General features: G+C 42.9%; 2 protein-coding genes across 4 annotated transcripts in view; one reads left to right on the top strand and one right to left on the bottom strand.

Annotated features, from left to right (window-relative positions):
* TEK (TEK receptor tyrosine kinase) overlaps positions 1-10282 on the top strand; it is a gene marked incomplete at its 5' end in the record, with an annotated part of 103049 nt that extends 92767 nt beyond the window's left edge. Inside the window, 5 exon segments of the mRNA NM_173964.2 lie at positions 3391-3461; positions 4703-4743; positions 6232-6328; positions 7952-8051; positions 9285-10282. Of these exon segments, the coding sequence (NP_776389.1) occupies positions 3391-3461; positions 4703-4743; positions 6232-6328; positions 7952-8051; positions 9285-9359 (384 nt within the window). The 3' untranslated portion in view covers positions 9360-10282.
* A 1200-nt stretch (positions 10283-11482) lies between these two features.
* Positions 11483-19871, bottom strand: part of LOC100335177 (RNA exonuclease 1 homolog) — a 44523-nt gene continuing 36134 nt past the window's right edge. For 2 of the 3 annotated variants that reach the window (XM_002707832.7, XM_059889355.1), the window contains 4 exons: positions 19366-19481; positions 16422-16560; positions 14011-14131; positions 11483-12105 (listed from right to left, as the gene is read on the bottom strand). In XM_002707832.7, coding sequence (XP_002707878.4) covers positions 12023-12105; positions 14011-14131; positions 16422-16560; positions 19366-19481 — 459 coding nt within the window. In that variant the 3' untranslated portion in view covers positions 11483-12022. Of the gene's footprint in view, positions 12106-14010; positions 14132-16421; positions 16561-19365; positions 19482-19871 lie in introns of those variants that run through there. The other variant, XM_059889356.1, reaches the window with a different exon arrangement.

Below are 19871 nucleotides of genomic sequence, written 5' to 3'. Positions count from 1 at the left end.
TGGAAATGCCACATCCCTGGACATTAGCTGGGCTTTCAACATGCCACCACCCTCTGCTTTCCCTGCAGTTGGGCAGTGCAGGGTGTTGGGGCTGACGCACCCTATAGTCATTGCACGTGTTGGGTAGGTCTCTCTGATGGCATGGCTCTCCCAGCACTACTTGGGCTCAGCTTTCTTGGGATGACTCCAGTTCTTGTAACATATAGAGAGAGTCTTTGTACTTTTGTAGATATCAAATTGCCTCCTAGCAAGGCTCAAGCTTCTGTATTTATCCTCAAGCCTAGGTTTCCTTTCTTTTAAATATACTTATTTAATTACTGACAAGATAACACAGAAACAATATTCAAGAATGGTTTCAAGAGGAAATGATCCACAGTTCACAACCTTGACACAATTTATTTTTACTCTTTTCCTTCCACAAGCATACAGTCTTTTCCATAGTTATGATCACAGTGAACTTAATCGTTTTGGAACTTTCCACTCCCTTTTTTGATGAGGGTTTGAAGTGGGCGTCCTTTGGTTCTTAGAGAGTACCATGCCCCTTGTCCTTGATACTTACTGACATCAGCACCTCAGGAAGTCTCCCGTGACTCCCTGAAGGTTGGCTGCCAGGCAACAGTTTTTTCCCTAAACTTTTTAGATTCGCCCCTCTCAAAGCAGACCTTTCTCTGGAAAGTGGCTGGGCTGGTCTTACAGAAGCAGGACCCACCACTCATCCATCTGCTCCAGCTCTCCCCATTCCTCCTGGGCCACATGGGACCCTCTTATTTCCACTACAGAATCTCTCGCCTTCCTTCACTCTGGGGTTGGGATGCCGTGAAGAGGGAGTGCCACACGCATGCTAAGTCACTTTAAGTATTAGTATTAGTCGCTCAGTCGTGTCCGACTTTTTGCGACCCCATGGACTATAGTCCAGCAGGCTCCTCTGTCCATGGGATTCTCTAGGCAAAAATAGGAGTGGGTTGCCATTTCCTCCTCCAGGGGACCTTCCCAACTGTACATAGAGACTTCATGAATGTGCATTAGAGGATACCCCAGGTTAACTGTCATAGAAAACTGTCTCTTGAGCCTTTAAATTCTATACCAATTCTACACCTCCAGTTGGCCAACTGTTTGTTTCTTTAGCCGTGTCTAACTCTTTGTGACCCTATGGATTGTGGCCCGCCAGGCTCCTCTGTCCATGGGGTTTTCCAGGCAAGAATACTGGAGTGAGTTGCCATTTCCTACTCCAGGGGATATTCCTAACCCAAGGATTGAACCTGTGTCTCTTATGGCTCCTGCATTGGCAGGTGGGTTTGTTACTACTAGTGCCTCCTGGGAAGCCCTGTGGTGATGAGAAGAGGTTAACACAGTTTAGCTCCATAATCCTACCCATTTAATTTGGTTACTTGCCTCAGTACCCCAAGGCTAAGGTTGGTTTGCTTGACATTTCATAAAGGTCAGGGATTTCTGTATCTTATGGGGTTAGGGGAAATGCTTAGAGGGGCGGAGCACTGGTTAGGGCTCTAGTGTATCTCCCAGTGGAAGGGCAAAGCGTTCAGTAGCAGCATGGCGTCTGGGGAGGAAAAGGACTTGGTGAAGGTAGGGGAAGGAAAGAGAAGGGATTGGAGAGAAGCAAGCTCCCAGCAAGAAGGGTGCAACGTAGCACATTACCAACAGAGGGCAGAGTGGCTACTCTCTGGCTTACTATGGAAGTCAGAGATTGTCGATTCCTAGATTGTCTGGGAAACTTTTAAAAAGACAGATGCCAAGTCCTACCACTTAGATATTTTGATTCAGTTATTGTAGAGAGAGCATCCTGCATTAGTTTTTTACTTCTCCCAGGGCGATTCTAGTACTGGAAGTGTTGCAAAATAATGTACTTAAGTGATTTGGGGTTTTACTACCATTGATTAATCTATTGATCCCCTCAGCGTGGATTTATTTATTACTACAATGTTTCAGCTTGTGCTGGGCTTGGGGATAATATTAAGACACAGTGTTCTCCCTCAAAGAGCTCAGAGACACATAACAATCAACTGTAATGGTGGAGAAGGCTGAGAAGGAGGAAAGTGCAGGTCCCTCGGGAGCTCAGAGGAAGCACAGTGAAGCTTTCCAGTAACTGTGACACAGATACTGGAGACGTGAGGATGAAGTGCAGGACCTGGTGGATGCAGTGTATATATAAGAACCGAGAGGCAGAGGAAAGCACCAAACTTTGGGGAATTAAGAAAGTCAGTTATGAAAAAAAGAAAGTCAATATGACTAGGGGGTGATGCAAAAAAGAGGAAGAGTTAAAACTCAAGGCTGGAGGAGGAAGTGGGGATAAGGTCTTGAAAGCTTTGGATGCCAGCTTTTGGAGATTCAGCTAAGGACTGGGGATGTTGTAACAAGAGTGATAGTACAGAATTTTAAGAACAGGAACCACATGTTTGGGTTCGCCATTTAGAGTGAGTGTGGTGCAGAAAACAGGTCATTAGGGAGTGGAATCAGAGGCGGGGAGATGAGCGGAGAGGTGGTTGTCAGCAGGCAGGTGGAGATGGTGGTGGCCTGAACCCAGGTGACAGCAGCAGGGACAGACAGATGTGGGCAGATCAGAGCGGTCACACAAAGAATGGAAAAGCGTGCATGGAAATGAACAACTAGGAGATACGGGGTCAGAGGCCAGCAAGCGGGAGTACATGAGAGCAGGGACCAAACAGGAAATGCAGACAGCTCTTCCCATCCCCCAGTGTGAAGGAGAAGCGAGAGTGACAGGTGGCAGGTGGAGGCGAGGACATAGAAGGGAGCAGATGTTGAAGAGAACACAGCATGTAGACGTGAGGAACGTCCCTGGTCTGCATTGGTAGAAGTCATCACCACATAGCTGACTCACATGCACTCTCTGCCCTTTGGCCTGAAGTGCTCTTTCCTCCCCCATCCACCTGGTGGTACCTACACATCTTCTAGAACTGAACTCGTGTGTCTCCTCCCCTGGAAACCCTTCCAGCCTCTCCTCCAGGCATTTGGTCTCCTCCCACCACCTCAGGCTTTCCCACATTATAGCCTAATCCTCAGTTCCTATGCCCATCTGTCTTTTCAAACCTCTGAGCACCTCTGACAGCCACGAAGTGAATAATTGTATGACCACTGAAAGGACACACACATACACACACATCATTATTTTTCTTTACATGAAACTGTGGTAGTAACCCCTTGAGGTAAGTGGAGCTTACGTAATTTGCAGGACTTTGAACTTAAAAAAACAGACTTGTGGGTGGGACATGCAAAAATATCCCCTGACTCTGCCATGCCTTCTGTCTGGGGACCTCCCTGAGAACTGGGGTGAGCCCCCCCAGCTTCAGGCCACCGATGAGCCTTGGGAAGGGGCCCCTGTTGAGCCTAAGCAGCCTCTTACATTGTATTCTCCAGGGAAGACTCCCCGTGCGCTGGATGGCGATCGAGTCACTAAATTACAGTGTGTATACGACCAACAGCGACGTGTGAGTAAGCCTCTCACTGCTGAGGGATTTTTTTTTTTTTTTTTGGACCCAGAAAAATATCCATTTGACAAAGGTTTTGAAGGGAAGCAGGAATATTGCATCCCTCTGTGGAATAAAGCTAATCACTAAGCCCAGGAAATAAATTAACAGACTGAACGAAGCCACAGAGGAAATGATTTCCCCTGATGGCAGGCTTTGGGTTTATTTCTGCACGTCGGGGAGTGACTTCAAGTGGTTAATTCTTTATTTCCTTAAGAGTCAGGGGCATCCTGGCCTTCCTGTGACTCCGTTGCCCAGACTGTCTTCGGCACAAGGACCTAGATCCGAGGAGGTGGCCCAGAGTAGCTGCTGGGGGTCGGAGTGTCAGGGACAGAAGGCAGTCACACATGCTAAGTCACTTCAGTCGTGTCCGACTCTGTGCAACCCGACAGACTGTGGCCCACTTGGCTGCTCTGTCCATGGGATTCTCCAGGCAAGAGTACGGGAGTGGATTGCCATGCCCTGCTCCAGGGGATCTTCCCGACCCAGGGATTGAACTCACAACTTTTATGTCTCCTGCACTGGCAGTCAGGTTCTTTACCACCAGTGCTACCTGGGAAGCCCCACAGAAGGCAGTCAGTAGGGCCCATCTCCGTTTGCAGCCTGCGTGACGAGTCTCAGGCTGGTGGCAGGGGAGGAAGTTTTGGGATCGAGACCTGAGCCCTCTTGCCCACATTCCCTATTTTCAGGAGGAAGAACAGGCCCAGAGGGTTGGGTTGACTCATTTGGGGGTTGGGAGGGGGGAGAGTTGTTATGCCTGGGGATGGGGGGAGGTTGGGCGGTGACTGTGTTCTCTCTGTGTGCCTTCATGTCATCTCTGCGTAACTTTGAGGCAGAGATGGGTGTCCTCACTTTTGGAAGAATACAGTCAGAGGCCTCAGCAGTTCCAGTCACTTGTCCCATGTCACACAGAGATGAGATCGGATGCAAATCTGTCTGGCCTAGAACCCCCTGCTTTCTGTAGTGTCAGCCTGCATTCTCTACCTAAAGCAAGTGGGGGCTTTGCCAGTGTTCCCCTGTTACAATCCTTCCATTGGCCAAAGGGGAGATAAACACATGCTCTGTGTAAGACCCAATCCTAGGAAAAAGACATGGAACTTGCCCTCTTCTGACCTAGAGTCAGTTGCCCCAGCTTTGGGGGCAGAACGCTGACTGGCCAACGCGTGCGCTGATTACTGTTTTCTCTTTCATCCCTTCTGCAGATGGTCCTATGGTGTGTTACTGTGGGAGATTGTGAGCTTAGGTGAGTATCCTTGTCCACCTACCAGGTGAAGCTCTGCACAAACGGAGTGGGCCCCCCCCCCCCGTGCTCCTTCACCATCTCCTTTCATGGGTAACATTCAGATTCGGTGCTGACAGATGCCACTTGGGAAAAGAACCTTGCGGGTTTCCTGCATGAGTGTGTTTATCCCCATGGCTCTCTTTGTGAAAGCCCAGTGTCTAAAGTCACATTTAACACTGATGACCTGGTAGCCAAGAACTTCATTCTAAGTTGTCTCCACGTGTGCACAGATGTCATAAAGCTGTTATGTTTTCTTCTGCAACTTTAAGACAGTATATTGTACTGCTACGACAAGTCACATTTTCAAAGGCCATTTAGTTTTAAATTGTATTAAAGTATAGTTGATTTAATTTCTGCTGTACAAAGGTGACTCAGTTTTATGTATGTGTGTACATAATTTTCCATATTCGTTTCCATTATGGTTTGTCACAAGATATTAAATATAGTTCCCAGTGCTATACAGCAGAACCTGTTGTTTATCCATCCTATATGTAATCGTTTGTTTCTGCTGATTCTGAGTTTCCATTTCTTCTCTCCCCCATCACTTTTCCCCCTTGGCAATCACAAGTCTGTCCTCTGTGAGTCTGCTTCTGTTTTGTAGATAAGTTCATTTGTCATATTTTAGGTTGCACGTGAGTAATACGGCAGTTGTCTTTCTCTTTTTGACTTATTTCACTTAGTAGGATAATCTCTAAGCCCATCCATAGCGTCACAAATGGCATTATTTCATTCTTTTTGATGGCTGAGTAATATTCCTGTGTGTGTGTGTGTATACCACATCTTTTATCCATAAATGGACATTTAGATTGTTTCTATGACTTGGCTATTGTAAACAGTGCTGCTATGAACAAAGGGATGCATGTATCTTTTTGAATTACACTTTTGTCTGGATATATGTCAAAAGCCATTTAATATCATGTGAAAATGTATATGCCAAAGAGCAGAAAATTTTCACATAAGCCATAATTTCAGTTTTATAAATATCACACATAAAAAAAAAACTGGAAAGACTATACAGGATTTTTTCAAAGTAGTTTTTTCATTATTTTTGTACTTTCCACAATAAAAATATATTGCTTTTCTAGTTAACATTGGGATGGTAACTATGATAGATAAAATAGGAATTGCATTATGGAAATACAGACTTCAATTGGGAAAAAGATCCATGTCATTGGTACACTGGTACCATGGCAAGAGACATGCTGCGTGTAGACAGACTTGGGGACGAGCAAGGGCCAGAAGGAAGCAGTGGCCGCACGGGAGCACGGTCTGTAGCCAAGTCCAGCTGTGACGTGCAGTGGGTTTGCCCCAGAGGATGACGACTCTGGGTGCTTATCGTTGCTTGACTCACGCCCCTCTTCCAGTCCCTTGGCTGTAGAGCCCCAGGGCAGGAGACAGTGCCTTCTGCATCCAAGGGGGGCTCAGGGCGCACCGTTTCCTGTCTTCCAGGCGGCACCCCTTACTGTGGGATGACGTGTGCAGAACTCTACGAGAAGCTGCCCCAGGGCTACAGACTGGAGAAGCCGCTAAACTGTGACGACGAGGTGTAAGTCAGGCCTCCCTCAGGGCCATTCTGTCCTAAGCTCCCCTCTGTATGTTTCCTGAACTGACTGTAATGAAGCAGCTATCTGATACATACAAATATGTATGTATGTGTACACACACAAATCCCAAACAGTCAGAAACAAGAGTCTATGTGTCTAGGGGGACATTTCCCTCAGAAAACTCAAGCAAGATTTTTGAGTTCAAGATTTCAGAACCTTGAAACTAAGACTGTTAGGCAATGGGCAGGAAATAAAGAGTTTTCCAGGCATAGAAATTCAGGTGGAATTTAAAGTGGTGATTCTTGGCTGAATCTTAAGGTTGGAATGAGAAGGGGCAACAAATACAGAAAAGATTTGTATGAATAATTTATGAATTTAATTATAATCTATGAATACATGTATTCATAAATTCATGAAATTATCCATGAATAAATGTATGAAACCTTGAGACTAACTTTGACGGTAGAGATTTCAGAGCAGTTACACTAAAGAAGATAAGCTTTTCTTTATAAAAGCTTGCTTCTAAAGGGCTTATTTTCCAGGAATATATATTCTTATTCCTGGAAAGAATGCTTCTCTAGTGATGTTGCCATTCCCAGAACCAGCTGATGTCGTTGCTGCCTAAATGACATAATATGAAGAGTGCAAGGCTCTAGGCTGAACAAGGAATTGATTGTCCAAGCCACTTCTAAGAGTGGATGAGGGTACTATTATGCTCTGGTACAAGAAATATAAACCTAGACCATCGTGGGAAAACCTGAATGCACTCAAGCCATCACTGGACCAAGTCCCTGAATCCCACCTTTAAGGAGTGATGTTTTCACTGCTTTAACTCACTTAGGAAACTTCTGTTAAAGGATAAAGTCTTCTAGAATCTCTACCACCCCAGGCTTCTGTGCACTGTGGTTCCCAGTGAGGAACCAGCCTGTTAAGCATGTGGAATCTTGAGCCCCGCTCTTGGACATGACTCTGTAAATCTGGAGTGGGTCCCAGGAGTGGGTCCCAGGAATCCACGTTTTAACAATACAGGTAGTTCTGGCCACACTGGAGAAAGACCTTAGACTAGCACTTCGTAAACTGTGTTTGTGGAATGTGTGAGACATAAATAAATAACACAAGGGGAAAGAGTTCTGTGATCAGTTGTGTTTGGGAAGCTTCTATGTTAAACCTGGTTTAAAAGGTTGTTGGTTTTTACTAGAATGACTTCACGATTTCACAAAGTCACTAAGAGGGAGGTGTGATAGGTACCATTTTGCAAATTTATTTGCGCACAGAGCCAGCTTTTAGAAATGAAACACTGACACTTTGAGAGATGTAATACTCTGAGGGAAAGCCTACCCTAGACACACAACTCAGTTCTTCCCAGATGATCAGGATAGCTGAGACCAAGATCTCTTGGGAATGGTACCCAAAGTAGGCACTAGATCCACTGGGAGAAGAAAGGAGACGTGGCTGGGGAGGCGGGAGGCCTCCTAGAACCTTCCTAGCTGTAGTACTTCTGTCTTCTGCTGGCTAAGCGAGATGACCATGCATTGTGTGGCTACATTCTCTTTTATTCCAAACCCTGCACCTGGCTGTGCCCAGGACTAAAGCACAGTTGGACACTAAACACTCTGTTTTCAAAGGTATGATCTCATGAGACAGTGCTGGCGGGAGAAGCCTTATGAAAGGCCCTCATTTGCCCAGATCCTGGTGTCCTTAAACAGGATGTTAGAAGAACGAAAGGTGAGTATGGAACTCAAGGCGTGGGTTCTTTCATTGGAATTCCTCATGTGTCCATTGTGGTTAATAGTGGATACAGGTCAGCAGGTTCTTTTGAACCAACCTGACGTGCTACAGGGCCGTAAAAGATGCAGACTCAACTTTGAGAAAGTTACAATTTTGGAGGAAACCAGATTCCTATATAAGATATAGTCAGACACTGTAGAACAACATACAGAACTGGCTTGTCTGAGCTAGACGGAATCTTAAATCTGTCATACAGCCTGATCCTTTCATTCTATAGATGAAGGAGCATACTTAGAAAGGAGAAAGTGACTTGCCCAAGGACAAACGGGAGAGCGACAAGAATGCGGGCTTCAGGTTACCACGGGGAGGGTCAGGAATTCTGTAAAAACTTGTAGTGGATAGTTAATTGGCTACACAGATCTGAGGTTCAAAAGGTAAATCTAGGTTAGGGAATTTGGAAGTCATGGAAGATGCTCAAAGTCATCAAAACCCAGTTGGCAATGAAAGCAGAGATGTGGGTGAGATCACACAGCTGGAGATGTGAAGATGAGCAGCAGAGGAGGGGTCTGGGAGGATGTGGTGCATGTCAGCAAGGACCAGTGAGAGGCCATGGGATAGAGAAGCCAGGAGGCTGAAAAAAGTGAGAGGAAGAAATCTTACTTGCAGAAGTCAAGGGATGCTTTTCAGGAAGAAAGTGGTTAAATACAACAGAGGGAATGAGGATAGAGAAATATCCTCCATCCCCCAGTATTGGTATTTTGGGGCTTTTGGAGGAGGGCATGGCAACCCACTCCAGTACTCTTGCCTGGACCATCCCCTGGACAGAGGAGCCAGATGGGCAGCAGTCCATAGGGTCGCACAAAGTTGGACACAACTGAAGTGACGTAGCAGCAGCAGTAGGTGGTGCCAAAGAATCCACCTGCCTATAACATAGGAGCTGCAGGAGAGGCGGGTTCAGTCCCTGGGTGGGGATTCCATCCCTGGGTGAGGAAAACTCCCCTCAAGTAGGAACTGGCAACCCACTCCAGTATTCTTGCCTGGAAAATCCCATGGTCAGAGGAGCCTGGTGGGCTACAGTCCACGGAGTCACAAAGAGTCAGACATGACTGAGTGCACAGCATCTGTATTTGAGCTGAGACAAGCTAAGGAAGCTGGGGTATGACCGTAACTGCTCCCAGCGGAGGCAGGACTGAGCCGGCTCGTGTCTCTGAACTACTCTTGTTCTCCTAGACCTATGTGAACACCACACTTTACGAGAAGTTCACCTACGCGGGGATTGACTGTTCTGCAGAAGAAGCAGCCTAGGACCGACCACTTTCATCTGTATATTCTGTTTCCCCTTCACCGGCGTGAGAGACCCTTCATACCTTGATGCTCAGCGAGCAAGCCTCTGCCAAGAGAGGTGACAGAAAATGGACATGTATATAGATTGTCGCTTGCCTGGGACTTTGACTGTAAGACCCCTGTGTGAATCTGTAGCACCTTCTGACTAGGACTGTATATACTATTTTGAGTAAGAATGTGCTGGAATCAGAATGCCTGTGGTTTCATATACAATAATATATTTTTCTAAAAACATGGACTTTATGGGAAGGTGTGAGAGTACAATTACTGTAATGCATAACTCATTGTCCTAGATATTTTTTTTATATTTACCTATATATTGGATGCTCTAAGATGTTTCACTGTGTAGAAGAAAATACTATTAGTAAACCTGTCGGCACAGGTGAGAAAAAGGAGGGGAAAGGTATGAGTTCTAACCGGACATGGATTTAGGTCTCTTAAATGTTAACCTAAGTGATGTAAAGAGCTTTTTCTATCTCTAAATATTCCCACTCACCTGTAGAAGCCATCCTGATTCCTTTGTTAATTTGACAACTTTTTCATGTGTTTCCAGAGCCAACAAATCAGTCCTAAACGTAGACACTAAAAAGCCAACTTAAATCTCATTCCTTAGATGCCTAAGAACATTAAGAAGTGTTAGTTTGATAAGCTAATAGGTTTTAGTTTCTCAGATAACATCGATGTGTTTGTTAAGAAATTAAAACAGGAAGCTTGTAGTTGTATTTGGGAGACATGTGACATGTATCATAGCAGATTAACATCCCTACCTGTCTTGCACATTGTAAAAAGTTCTAGTTTTGATCAGGTGTGAGTTTACAATTTATATTGTAGGCACATGCTATACTGAGATCATATAGTAAGTGAATAAATGTCTTGCCTACCCACTTTTTGTCTAGGAATGTGTCTCATAAGTATTACCAACCGTCTCTATTATACTTTCAAGAAAACACTTTATCATCCTCTAATGTGTTGGCAATACGCAGACAGCAGTTGGTGAGTATATTCAACCAGATGTATCAGAAGCTCACAAGATTAGAAACATCTCCCAGAAATATTCTACTGTTTTCCTGTACCTCTGGTTCCAGTAGGAACTGAGGGCTTAAACCTGGAATCTCTTAACTGTGTTGCAGTGTCCTATGTACTGTGTAATGTTCCATATTCCTGCCGTCTGCTCAACTTCACGCATCAGAAACAGTGACCAGGAAACTGCATTTGTCCAGAAGCTCTTCACCCACAGCAGGATAGGCAAAGTAACTCTGCTGCCGTGCCATTTATTCTTCAGCAGAGCAGGGGCTGGAACAAAGAGCCACTGAAAGTAGGTCCAAATACGTCACAGTCCTTTTCACCCAAATGTTGTGAAGATGCTCCTGACAACTCTCGGTTTGTATGTGCGTGGAATGAAACAAGAATTGGGGATGAATGTATCTCTGAAAAATGTAGATAATGTCTTCAAATTTTGCATGTGGCTTTGGAATACACAATAACAGCTACCTTCTCTAACAGCTTGACCTTCTTGATTATATATATTTAAAATAAATTTACATCATTACGAATTTACTTCACGTCAAGTACAAGAGATGACTACGAAAGGGCGGCATCAAGAAAAAGGAATTCAGTGATACTAAGATTTACTTGTAAATTCAAAATACTGAAGCAGTCGGCCTAAGGTGTGTTACGGATTGACACAGCACAATCAACTGTCAGAAGGCCACGGATTCACTACTGGCACAGCGGCCATCCGACTGACATCTCTGTGACTCATCCATGCTGTTGACAAAGAAACCTTTGTAGCTCTGTAGCATGTTAACCGAATTAATACTAAAGATTCATACTTACTCAAAGGTCAGCAAACTGAATGAACTTGGGTTGTTTCCACAGGCCAGTTTGCATATCATCAAAAAGCAATTAAGAAGGGAAGAACCAACTCCTTTAAGGAACTAGATAATTCCAGAATTGGGAATATAGATTAGATTTCAGTGTACCAGAAGATCCACAGGATACTGCCTTAAAAAAAAGATCAGTGAGTGGTTGACAGGAACCAAAATCAAGCAAGAGTACACCAGTTAGAATGAAAACACCTTACATGATAGCACAGTGACCAAACTGTATTATGTTAACAGCACACTGAAAATTTTACATTCACATCCATGTATTTTGTGAAGAAAATCTCTACATCTATTTATATATAGGCGATCTAAAGAAAACTGTTATGATTTTGTTAGGAAAAGATGTTTCTGACTCCTAGCAGTATAATGGTTCCAGGTATTTAAAGAGGAAAAGAAATTTTGAGTAATCTGAAAAATGAACTTTGTGAAAGTCCTGGACTCATTACTTCAACTTTAAAGCATCTTCCATGGTCATTTGCACACGGCCTATGAAGATTAGTCAAAATCCAAACAACCTAATTCCTTCCCCACCCCTCCCCAGACACAACTTTAGAAACTGCTGTGGAAATCCAACCTTTAAAATGTAATACATAAACCTTGGCAGTGTGTTTCTTTCTCCTCTTCTCTGAAAGTGTGGGGGAACCTCATGTTATTATAGATCGAACTCTACTGCCAGCAGTGGAGGCCAAGGAGTCAGGGAAGCAGTGCAGAGGTTTAAGATATTCTTGGGCCAGGTGGTTACTTCTTTCCTTTCAGGTCGTCGTTTACCTTCCAGAGGACCAGTTCCATGCAGGCAGTTGCATTTTCACTGGAACTGTGACCTCCAAATAGAATAGGACAAAAAATAAAATGTTAGACATAGACAACTCCCTGTGAAGTTGCCCACGGATGGTCTCAAAACGGTCTTGAGTTTATAACAGAATCAACGCTGGCCACTTATCAATATATCACTATTTCACACCTAGAACCACCACTGGTTGCTTTAGAAATGTTTTACATAGATCTAATGGCAACCCACTCCAGTGTTCTTGCCTGGAGAATCCCAGGGACGGCGGAGCCTGGTGGGCTGCCGTCTATGGGGTCACACAGAGTCAGACATGACTGAAGCGACTTAGCAGCAGCAGATGAACAAACATCTCCCTTTTTCTGAATACCCTGCCCTCAGTCACATGGTCACTGTGTTCCTATGATGGCATAGCACATCAGTACCTTCTCCATGAACCTCTTTTCCAGGGATATGCAACAGGAAAGTGACGGACACCGGTGGATGACAGATCTGACAAGAAGCCAGAAAGAGAGATTCTAGAAAAAATATACCTCCTAGACAGAGAGTGACCTTAGATATGAGATGACATGGGTTTAAAAAGCAGATGAAATCTGCCCAAAATACCAAGCCTACAAAATAATAAATGAGGTCTGAGATTGAGAAAAATCATATGGGCTACACTTGTAAAATGGTGTATTATTTTTGGTTTCCTTGCATTACTCTGAGAGGACTGTGGTGGTCTTTAACTTTGCTTTATATAGGGCATTTTTTGTTGTAAGATGAAATATTTTTGTGTCCATGCTCCCAGGTTGTTTTAAGCAGAACACATTATGAATTTCAGAATAGCATTTTTGGGGCATTTGAGATATGAATATTTTAAAGCAGATAATATAAAGATCCTGTGTAAGATGGTATTGGTGAGTGTCTAATAGACATAGAATGAAAGAATAAATACCACAAGATAAAATCTGGATTCTTGTACAATAAATGACATGATCAGAGGAGCATCTGTAGAAACAATAGCATTATAACATTTTAACATTCAGAAATTAACTTCCTTTTCTATCTTGTGCAACAGAGGGGCCTATATGGGTCTGCACGAAATGTACAGAGTAACTAACCTCCATTCCAAGTCAGACACATACCACGTGCTTATGGCAATGCGACTAGCAGGATAGCTGGTGGCTGTACTTGTTGCATTTGGTGAGCCTGTTTAATGTTGGGCCTTTACATCAAAAATACCAAATGTAAAAAAAGTTCTGAGAGCAAGATCTACCAATCCATTACAAAGCAGGTGCACGCATGATGAATCTGTTGCATTTAAGTTATACTTCCTTTTACAAAAAGCTCACTATTTACCTTGGGTGAGATAATCTGCGTGAGTGCTCAGTCACTTCAGTCTCGTCTGACTCTTTGCAACCCTGTGGACTGTAGCCTGCCAGGCTCCGCTGTCCATGGGATTCTCCAGGCAAGAATACTGGAGTGGGTTGCCATTTCCCCTCCTCCAGGGGATCTTCCCAACCCAGAGATGGAACTCATGACTCTTTACGTCTCCTGCATTTGGCAGGTGGGTTCTTTACCACTAGCGCCACTGAGATACCTTGGACCCAATCAATTTTAGATTCTCATTAGGTGTAATGAAAATCACATATGAAAAGAGGTACAGAGCAGCATTTAGGATGGAATTAGATCTCTGCACCAACAAAAGTTTTATGTATGAATTCCAAGGTCACCAGTCTGCCCCAACTGCTGTTTTGAGGCCTGTGGAATATCTAGGACTATGCCAGGCAGTGGGCATGGAACACATTTTTCTTAAACAGATACTTCGGGATTCTCTACCCTAGGAGAACACCCACAGGGAAGTATTTCAAACAGGGGACCTTTACCATGACCCTCATGATATATTCACTCCCGTCAGACTCAGGAGCTTGATATTTATCATGACCAAGCAGGCTCTTACCTTCATCCTGAATGACTCTCTGCAGGTAGTCAGCCACTAAACCCTTCAGGGATCTTCTGTGAGGCAAGCCTAGCGGATGAGGGAACAGAACTGTCGTGTCCACAATTGAAGTATGAATTAACTGTCAAATGAAAGAGAAAACCTCTTTAGAAATTCTTCCCAAAGAATAAGAAAACTGATGCAGCAACAGGAACTGAAGCAGCAGAAACAACACTGCAAAACCAAGGAACATGAGCAGTGATACCAGCTCAGTCACTAAGCACTACCTGGCTTATCTCACTACAAATTGCAGACTAACCCAGCACGGTCGATATTTCACTGTCCCCTTTTTACAGCCAGAGAAACTGAGGCTTGGAGAGGTTAAAGTTGCCTCAGCCAAGTTAGTACATTAGAAAGAAATCCAATCTCAGAGCCTGACTGCTGAGTCTACTTTCCTCCCAAGAGATCCCACTAGGAGTCAGCATGAGCTCAGAGGGATTCCGATAATTACTGGCTGGGAGGCGGCAGCCAGGGGTGAGTCAGGCTCCTCTCACCTTGGGACTCAACGGAGGGGGGCACACCTCACTCCAGTGCAAGTCCCATTTCAGTGGTTTATCTTGTCTCTCTCTGGGGAGGGAGCATGGAAAAGGACTAGTCCCATCAAGGTTCAAATTCCCTGTGCTTTCACATGGAAGAAGGGAGTCAAGTTTACAATAGGATGGATATGGGGGAGGGGGAACAGACCACAGAGTCCAGACAGTCAGGTACCATTTGCATTCCTCATTCGAAGAGCTGTAATTTAAAGAGGCGTAAAAGAAGGTTAGCCTCAGGACAAGTCATTTAAAGACTGATCAAGAAGAAAAAGGCTGGAAATTTAATGTTTAACACCTATGATACCCTGTCCAGAAACACTATAGATTCTCACTTAATGTATCGGTCACCTCTTAGACACTGTACCTGGCTGCAAAGGATGGAGCAAAAATATAAGGTAGTTGTGGAAACAAAAAAAGAGACATCTATGAGTAATCTGGAAGGAAAAAACAGACTGATTACAAGGAATAAAGAAACACTGAAATCTTCTAGTCTTGGAGGCAGATGAAATAACAGTTCCTAGAAAATGAGAAGCAGGAAAGTCACAGTGAGAAACTGTTTGAGAGGTGCTGTCTCTGAGGTGACAGAGGGACATGTCTGTGAAGACCTTTCCAACAGAAAGCTTATATCCCACGTCTCTGCCCACACTTGGGTGAGGTGTGGTGGGAGGACATTCCGTCTCCTCCATCACGTGCACACAACGGTGCTGTGGGAAGCGACTATACTATGGTGCCAGCTTTGCAGAGAAAGAGGGGGCATTCACTCAGGAGAATTAAAGAAGCCTGCTTGTGTTCTGGCACTAAAGAAGAACTAACCCTTCTCTGCGTGAAGGTTAGGTCCTGGGGTGGCTGAAACAGTCACGGTCCCCAGCGTTGCAGAGCTTCATTGTGCAATGTGGTGGCCACGAGCCGCGTGCAACTATTGCAGTTAAGAAACTGAAAAAATCATTTTCTCAATCAGACATTTGATATCTCTGATGTCCAATATCCCCTGAAGGAGGACATGGCAACCCACTCCAGTATTCTAGCCTGGAGAACCCCATGGACAGAGGAGCCTGGCGGGCTACAGTCCATAGGTTGCAAAGAATCGGACACAACTGATATCCCCCATCTTGGATAGTTAAAATAATGGAACGTTGTATCGCAGGGCACTGTTCTAGGCCAGGGAAAGCCACCAACCCTTTCTTCAAGTCCCAAATTATAGATAGCTTAGGCGTGCAGCCCTCACCACCTCTGTTACTCAACAGCAACTACTCAACAATGCCCTTGTAGTGTGAAAGCACAACAGAAAATGTATCAGTGAATGGGTGTGATGGTTCTGTTCCAATAAAAATGTTTGCAAAAACAGGTGGCTGGCATGAGCCATAGAGTGCGAACTCCTAGAACATGGAGCAAAAAACAGACCATTTTAATCCAGAGGTATATTAAAGGGGAGATCTTCAGCTCTATCATGCCAAGTAAAATGAGCTTATCTTTGATGTTAAGCCTACCTATAAGGCCTACCTGACTTAACATGAAAAAGCATTTTCCAGGATGTGACTATAACAACTTGTTAGATCAACTCAGTCTTATCTATTTGGATATTAATCAAAGATCATGTCAAAACAAACAATGATTTTGGCTTTATCACAGTTGATGGACTTTCTGATCTTGATTAGCCACATGACTTGGGCTCTCTTACACTGCTTTTGGTTTACCATAGTTGGACAGTGTCATTAGCACAGACAGTGATTCTTGTCTTCCTTGTCAAAAAAGGGGAAATCGAGCATGAGTGATGACACACCGATAATGACTACCAGGCTAACACGAGTTTTGTAAGAAGATGAGCCTGTAACTCCTTACCTTAAGTGCATAGAGACTGTGTTCAAAGCTATGTCCAATTAGTATAGTGTCAGCACTGAAGAGGTTCAGTAAGATGGCTTGCACATCACGGACTGAGGTCTTCATGTTCTTCAAGTCATCTTCAGCTACACCAGAAAACCTGCCCCAATAAGATGCACAATGCATGTAAGTAAAGAATGCAGCTCAGTAGATTTCATCAGTTACAGTTAGACTACATTACTGACTCAATAAGACAAACATTTGATGATCAGAACAAAGATCTTATTGTATGACTGTCAACTACCCCTTTATTAGGTTATATTGGTGTAACTTGGCAAAATTTATACTTTGGATCAATCATGTAAGGCTGGAGGAGACATTATTACAAGCTGATAAAGCTCCTTTGTGAACTCTCATCTTTGTATAATCTGAGTCTTGTCAATTACAATTTAGTAAAGTTAGCCTATCTACGTTAAGACAAAGCTAAAGATGAAACATGGGGAACATGGAAAAGCAAATGGAGCCCTAAGCAGAGTCTAGACAACTTAAGTTTGAACTATGCTATGTTTCTGCCATTTACTTATTATATTTGACTTTCAACAAGTTACTTAACCTTCTGGTTTCAGTTTTCTCATCTGTAAAGTAGGATTAACTACCAATCTTAATGGCTTAGGATGAATTGAGAGACTGGCATTGCCATATATACACTACTACTATGTGTATTGCTTCCCTGGTGGCACAGACGGTAAAGCGTCTGCCTGCAATGTGGGAGACCCAGGTTCAATCCCTGGGTTGGGAAGATCCCCTGGAGAAGGAAATGGCACCCCACTCCAGTACTCTTGCCTGGAAAATCCCATGGACTGAGGAGCCTGGTAGGCTACAGTCCATGGGGTCACAAAGAGTCGGACACAACTGAGTGACTTCACTTTCACTTTTCAATGGCTTAGGAGAATCTAGTGAAAATGTATGCATACAGTGAAAACTACATGCATAAACCTGACTATCCTCATGGTTTTCATGAAGCACATACTAAATAAGTATTCTGAAACATGGCTATTGCTGTGCCTTAGTGCAGATTAGGAGAAAAGAAAAATACTGCAAAGGTATTTTCAGCTTAAGCTATATGTTAATATTATTGTCTCCTATAAGGAAAAAAAGACAGCTGGCTCCATCATCTGGCTTAATTAAGGAATGTGATTCATAGTCAAATATTTGGATTAAGAGGAAATGATCATGGATAGAGTACTTGGATTTGTTTTAAAGCAGTTATTAAAAAATGTCATCCATTGAATCCTTTTGACCTTTTAAGATTTGAAAGTTCTTTTGTTTTTAATGCAAGCCCTTCAATTCTCATTTTGCTGCTGTGACTATCAGTAATTACCAAAACATTTCCTGACTTGTTCCAAAAAGGAGCTAGAAAAGATTACATTAAATCCACGAAAGAACAAGAACCAATAAGAGTACAATAAATATAGTATGATTTTTTTTGCCAATTATAACTCAATAAAGTTTTAAAAAAGTAAAATAGATGGGGCTATTAGGATATGGCCAAAATGAGTAGGAAAAAAACAGCAAATGAGGTAAGGAGAAAGATTAGTAACAAAATGCATTTTCTGGTAACAGGAACTTTTATTGAGTTTTTATGTATACAAACATTTTTATGAATGTGAGGGAATTTGCTAGAGTGCTTGTTAGCAGAATTCTCTGTAATTATTCTCAAAGCTTATCACAACTTTTAATTCACTCCCATTTTGCCTTGTTGTGCTCCAAAATTATGGACATACACACACAAATTGTGTAATATATGTACTATATACTATATAGTGTGTATAATATATATATGGGCTTCCCCAGGCTCAGCGGTAAAGAATCTATGTGTATGTGTATGAAGTCATATTTGTTCACATACATGTATACATGTGTGCATTTATTTACATATACATATACAAATGTGTACACACAAACGCTGTGTTGTGCTGTGCTTAGTTGCTCGGTTGTGTCCGACTCTTTGTGACCCCATGAGTGTAGCCCACCAGGCTCCTCTGTCCGTGGGATTGTCCAGTAAGGAATACTGGAGTGGGTTGCCATGCCCTCCTGCAGGGGATCTTCCCAACCCAGAGATCGACCCAGGTTTCCCGCATTGCAGGTGGATTCTTTACCATCTGAGCCACCAGGAAAGCCCAAGAATACTGGAGTGGGTACACACACACATACAAGACATACTTAAGTACCATTGGAAAATTCGTTATTTAAAGAAAACTGAATAAATACAATCATATCAGTAATTAACACTTCTAAATTTTCATTCTAGAATCAGTGTCTTCTATTTTATATTTAAATACATATATGTGTTATGTCATATGGCTTGTATGCCTTTAGAAAATTCAGTTCAGTTAATCAATGATATTATTGGGTGTTTTATATGAGGTTTTTAAAAATTAAAGGCATATCTTATACTATCTCAAGTTACCCTTGAGTTTGGATCAGAAACATGCCATACTTTAGTAATAATAAAATAGAATTTGCACTGAACCAGTGTTCTGCATGCTGTATAAAAGCTGTGTATACTCAGCGACATGTCTACAGGATTACAGAAATTTTCACCTAATGGGAAGAGCATAGCATGATATTTTCAGAAGAAACCTATTAATGGTTGAAAGAATAAATGAATGAATGGTTTATTCAATATTTTTGCCTCTCTCTCTAGCCTTCTACCTACCGCTCCAACATGTAAACACCATGAGGGTATAAGCCCATATCTCTTATTTAAAGAGTTACCCAGGGCTTAATACAGTGCCTGCATAATTTTAGCAAGGAATTCAACAGAACATGAATAACTTTGAATAAATAAAATAGTGTAGCTCATGCTCTAAAGTTGACTCCAGTAAAGGTACCTAGGCTAAAATTTAAACTACATGTTGAATGTTCTATAATTTGAAAAATAAACCCCTTGTATAATGCATACCTAGTGTTATAGTCAATGACCTCTTCATCTGGTTTCACAAATGTGTCATAGACCACCTGGAGGCTGGGATCCACCACTGTTACTCGAGTAGGTTCCAAGCCTTTGGCTGTATAGCACTATAAAGGCAGAGATATTAAATTTATACACCACACTGAGTAAACCCACTTTAACATCTTAGATATAATAAAGGAATATTTCTAACTAGAATATACAATTTAATCCTGTCGTTCAGTTTTGCCAACAAAAGCCAGTGAGTGGATCTGACAGTCCTATCAAAGATGTTCCAAGCTTTAATTTTTTCCCCTCAATGTTAGTAATATTTCTGCTAATAAAATAATTTCATTTTCTTGGCTTAGGCTTTAGCAGTATTTTCATTAGAGATCAATGCTATCCAATAGAAACCTCTGTGAAGATGAAATGTTCTATTTCTGTCCTGCCCAATAGGGTAGCCACCGGCCACAAGGGGCTACTGAGTATTTGAAATATGGCTAGAATGACTGAAGAAC

Source organism: Bos taurus, chromosome 8 (assembly GCF_002263795.3).
Source record: "Bos taurus isolate L1 Dominette 01449 registration number 42190680 breed Hereford chromosome 8, ARS-UCD2.0, whole genome shotgun sequence".
NCBI lineage: Eukaryota > Metazoa > Chordata > Mammalia > Artiodactyla > Bovidae > Bos > Bos taurus.
This window is presented reverse-complemented; position numbering and strand designations above follow the sequence as displayed.